At 33.3% G+C, this 4,986-nt stretch overlaps 1 protein-coding gene across 1 annotated transcript; it reads right to left on the reverse strand.

Annotated features, from left to right (window-relative positions):
- Positions 1-2,119: 2,119 nt before the first annotated feature.
- Positions 2,120-4,380, reverse strand: LOC143205203 (uncharacterized). Its single transcript, XM_076418348.1, has 5 exons — positions 4,141-4,380; positions 3,783-4,088; positions 3,582-3,724; positions 2,515-2,729; positions 2,120-2,460 (listed from the first exon to the last, which is right to left on the reverse strand). Exons 1-5 carry the CDS (start codon positions 4,326-4,328, stop codon positions 2,188-2,190), a joined length of 1,125 nt encoding a protein of 374 aa, XP_076274463.1. The 5' UTR covers positions 4,329-4,380; the 3' UTR covers positions 2,120-2,187.
- Positions 4,381-4,986: the final 606 nt, after the last annotated feature.

The following is a 4,986-nucleotide window of genomic DNA, read 5'->3' on the forward strand; positions in this document are numbered from 1 at the left end:
TATTATGGCTTTTATTTAGAAAAAGATGTGGTTCTAAATAAAATCTAATCGTAATACTAATCAACGGCGATTGGTGCAGAGCTCCAGAAACCTCAGAACATAATTATGTAATCTAAGTAAAATATTTTCTTTTGCCGAGGGCACTAGTTCGAATTCATGATCGGTATAGTAATAATGATAAAAAAGCAGGCACCAAGCCATCACTAAAGTCGACCAGTGGTATAATACCAATTCATACCAACTCCGGGTGATTATTTACTTGGGCCACACTAGGGGTGATCTTCTCTAAATATTTAAAAAATAGCGATATTTTTTATAAGCCTTTAAAATTAAAGATTACGTACCAATTTAAAAGGTTTGTTAAAAATCGTTAAAACGTTTTTACATCGAAAAATATCGGCTAACCAAAATATGGATGTATCGGCCAAAAATCTCGATATATTTTTGAAAGAAAATCGATAAATTGATTAAAAAAAATCTAGGTTTCTTTTGTAGCAATTAGGAGAAATATCAATATTTTATAAAATATACATCGATATTTTTGAGAAAAAATAAAATTATTAATATCTTCTTATCTTCTATGAGAATTTAACAAGTAGCGATATTTCCAATATGCCCTTAAAATTAAGCACCAATTTTAAAGGTGTATGTTAAAAATAATTAAAGCCGGCTTGGTGGCGCAGTGGTAAAGGCGATAGGACGGTCCTCCTACTGTTGCGATAGCCGCGGGTTCGAATCCTGCTGGGGCATCGTCGTACATTTATGTTTGTGATTGTCCTAGGCAAGGGTGTAAAATCCGACAAGGAAAATGATCCCAATCACGCCAGTAACCAGGCTGGGTAAGACCGGACGTCTTCTGGGATGATTTCTGAAGTTGGTCACTCGCTAGTCGGTAGGCTTACTGCTGAGGACCGTCGTTCGGATCCCACGTTAAAAGTGTAAGTCCAGTCTATATAAATACTGGCTAACAAAAATATGGCCAAAAATATCAATATTTTTTTTTAAAAATTTCGATATATCAATATTTTTTCGGCATCTCTGGGCTTAGTATTCTACGAGTTACTTCATTCAATAGGATAACATATAATAATAATATTATAGTGTATGTGTAGGCGCGTTTGAGTATTTTCAACAGCTTTTTGTCTACATTAGTACGTTAAAAATGAAAATAATATGTAAAAAATTCCAAGACGTCAGGATTTAGGAGATTTTTTGAGGACTCATCAAAAAGACGTCTTACAGCTTCCATTCCTGTGGGCCATTCAGTAGACCTCAAAAAAAATAAGAACTTGGAATTGGTTCCATGGTTCTACGGCCATGCTTCATTTTATAAAACCCATCTGTTTGTCTTGGTTACTGTCTTAAATTCTTCTTTTAGTTTGGTTCTTTACTCCTTACCCGTCAGTACTCGTATATTTCACTTTTTCCAGGTGGTTTTCTTCCCTCTCTTCACCTTGGGAAATTATTTTCATTCTGTATCCTTCTTTAATACCCCTCTGCTGTCCCTTTGTCATCTCTTTCCAGCACTTTAATATTCATATTCCATGTACACATCTGCCCAAATATTATTAATTACTGATATCTTATCCCTATTATTTTGTCCCTCTTCATCTCTTCCTTCGATGTATTTCTTATTTTCTCCTGTATTTGTTTCTGTTCTTTAGAGAGGTCGTCGTTTTTATTAGTCTATTATCCCAATTTCCTGATATATTTAATGGTATTCCCATATCTAATATGTGTTTAATTAGTCTGTAAATCTTTTTTAATTTAGTGTCAACTCAGTTACTCATTCAAATCTCAGTCGTATTAAGTAGAAAAATGTTATTATATGCAGTGAAGTATCCTTCAAAATATTTATATATAGTTTTCATTTTATTTCCAACTTACAAGGGTCTCACTTTTTTCTATCATAGATATTTCAGTTCGGTTTTTTGAAATATTGTACTTAGTGACACATAATAAGTCTATATTGTATTGCTACATTACTCTTTACTATCAAGAAATTACTGGTGTCAGTACCACAAATGTTATATATGTATGATACTGATCACAAATGTATGGTACTGATCAAAGATCCAAACATATCTAAATTGCTTGCGTCCTATTTTAAAAGTCTTAGTATATTTTGATTACATTTATTGCACTATAGTTCATAAAATAATATTACAATTCTACATAGCTTCTACCTTATTTTTTACTATCATAAAACTGGATCAGTACCACAAAATATGTGGCGGTGGTACCGATAAGGTCAAACATTGTAGAACGACTGATCTCGTAGTAATCCATAGCCGTAAATCGTATCTTTGAGGTTCGTACTAAGTAAAGAAGGTTTTTGATGTTCTGGTATGGTTCCGAGAATACTGGATGAGCCATCTGCAGCCTGTAGCAAATGGCGACGATTTCTTCCGATTCTACTACGGCCAGGTCACAACAGAACATAGTTACACCCAACCATATCTGTTAAAGCACTTGGTACAATAAAAGTTCAGCGGTTAGCCGTGATTTACTTACCAACATCAAGACTATATATATTACGCCAATGATTAAACGGTCATAGTCATCGTTATCGTCATCAGAGAACATATTATAGACCAATGTCAAGCTCCACTGAAGAATTTGAGAGGAACAGTGAAGACCCATGAGGAACAACTGGGGACCGAACAATTTATTGAACGTTTCCACGATATCAACCATGGAGGCGTATAAATCCTTAACTTTCTTGGTACCTGAAAATGTATGAGGTTATGTTTTTAACAAAAAATTACTAACAACGTCAGAAATAGGGAAAATATTTCAAAATCTTATGAGGTTTTATTTTGCTCTATGAAATGCTATTCAAAGTTTTTCGAGAATATAAAGAACAAGAAGTAAGTTTTAAAAAGCGACTTATTTTTTACTAGTATTAAGTAAGTTTGGCTTCTATTGTCACTAGTATACTGATGATTCGAGATTTCTCTGTGATACTGATTGATGAGGCTACGTAGACGTTTTAATAAAATGTTAGTGATCTTCTTTTGGACGTCTTCTGGAACTTTAAATCTTCACCATTACAGTTTCTGAAGAAAGGTTTCATTATATAGTTCTCATTGCAGATAATGGCTTTGGAATGAATTAACTAATTTTGCCACTTTTTTAATACAACCATAACAAGACTTTTGTGACTAACATTGCTGTGATCGTAGACATTTCCTATTGATCAACTCTGGCCCTTCTTTTAATCGCTTTAGTAATTGATATGGTCAATGTAAGTGACCTTTTCCCGTAGCAATGTAGGATCTTTAACCCTTTGTAAAGCTTCTTCTTCTAAATAGTTAGTTTCAAAAATGGTTACTTTTAGTTTCGTTTCCGTATCAATTTACAAGCTTCTTTTGGTATTGAAAAGTATTTTTTACAGAGGTTACACTAGGTTTTCCTTAAATAATTGTTAATGGAGATAATGGAGGATTTTAAAGCCGTCTATTAGAAGAAACCGAGATTATTTTCTCTCCAACAACATTATATAACATCTCGGTGTGCTAAAAGTCGATATAAATGCAAACAAAATTGTGTGCAATATTTTTCCAAAACCTTTTTCGAACCTTTAATAAGCGCCGTGGAATTTTCATATTCGAAAGCAAGGAAATAATTGTTAATGTCTTGGAATTTCAATTTAAGTATAACAGCAACGTTTCCAATGATCACCGATAGTAGAAAATGAAGAAAAAAGTAGATGTACGTTGTCCTGAAATATTGAAGAAAATATGAATTATTATGTGATTTTTATTGAGTGACCAAATTACGTATAGAGAAAGACTTTCTGATTATTGTGTCCCATTCTCGATGGTTCATAAGCGAAGAGACCACCAATAATCAGGATGGTAAGGATCAGTTGAAAGGTAGCGCTTTTAAATATATTCGTCTCCACGTTCTTGTTGGTGTTTAAATTAGTTACGTCCTCCAACAGAGCGATTTCGGTAAACAGACACTTCCATATATCCTTCTTCCAAGTGGCATGGTACAGGGCAGTGGTCCATATTAAAACACCCATTATCTCACCAACTAAAGCAACCAAAGTGACCAAGTTGAAAGTAGGCGAATAATGGATCCTACAACAGTGAGTTCTAATTACTCTATTCGGATATATGTCAAACCACCGACTCTATAAACGTATCGATCTCTAAATAAACCATACATATCCCAATAATCATCAGATATGCGATATACAGTTTCCCAGATACGAACTGTTTCTTTTGAATGCTGTAAATTGGGATCAGGCCAAATATTGCGGAGAAATTAATGATGTTTTGGAAAAACAACAGGCTTCTCCTGCTATATCCGAAATGCATGTTGTCTGAAACTCGCAGTAACACTGTACGTTATTGGATATTCGACCCGACATCAATTTCTTGATTAAATGAAGTTAATGCTCGGATGGGGTAAGTGTTTATAAATAACGCGATGACATTTTTTAAGTTAATGAGAATACTGTTGATGTGCTTAATAAACTAAGCGTTCAAACGATAATGAATGTGTTTTTATAAACAATATTAATGATTGTTTAGACTAATTGAAATAGCTGAAATGGATGGAATAATAGATGGAATATATATATATATATATATATATATATATATCTGAAAGGAACCTTTAATATTTTGACTACGTTTCGGTCGAACCTCATCTGCCATCTTCAGGTCTTGCTTCTTTTTGTTCTATTTCGGATTACACTATTTCTACTTCTTGTTGAGCTGAATCAGTTTAAAATATTAAGGTTCTTTTCTTCATAATCTTACATATATACCAGGATCATGTAAATTATGTTTTGCTGGCACGAAAATTGACCTGATAGAGGTTTTGATATTGGATTTTCTCAATACTAATTCACTTATTTTTAATGTTGGTGAACTGAACATTTTAGGATCGTGCGGAAGTTTTGACTATTGAAAGGTATAAAACAGTTAAATATTCCTAAGTTAAGTTTTCGTATAGTTTTTTTGTGTCCCC

This window comes from Rhynchophorus ferrugineus, unplaced genomic scaffold, assembly GCF_030347505.1.
Source record: "Rhynchophorus ferrugineus isolate W39M unplaced genomic scaffold, kcgeb_rfMv2 rfM11, whole genome shotgun sequence".
Lineage (NCBI taxonomy): Eukaryota > Metazoa > Arthropoda > Insecta > Coleoptera > Curculionidae > Rhynchophorus > Rhynchophorus ferrugineus.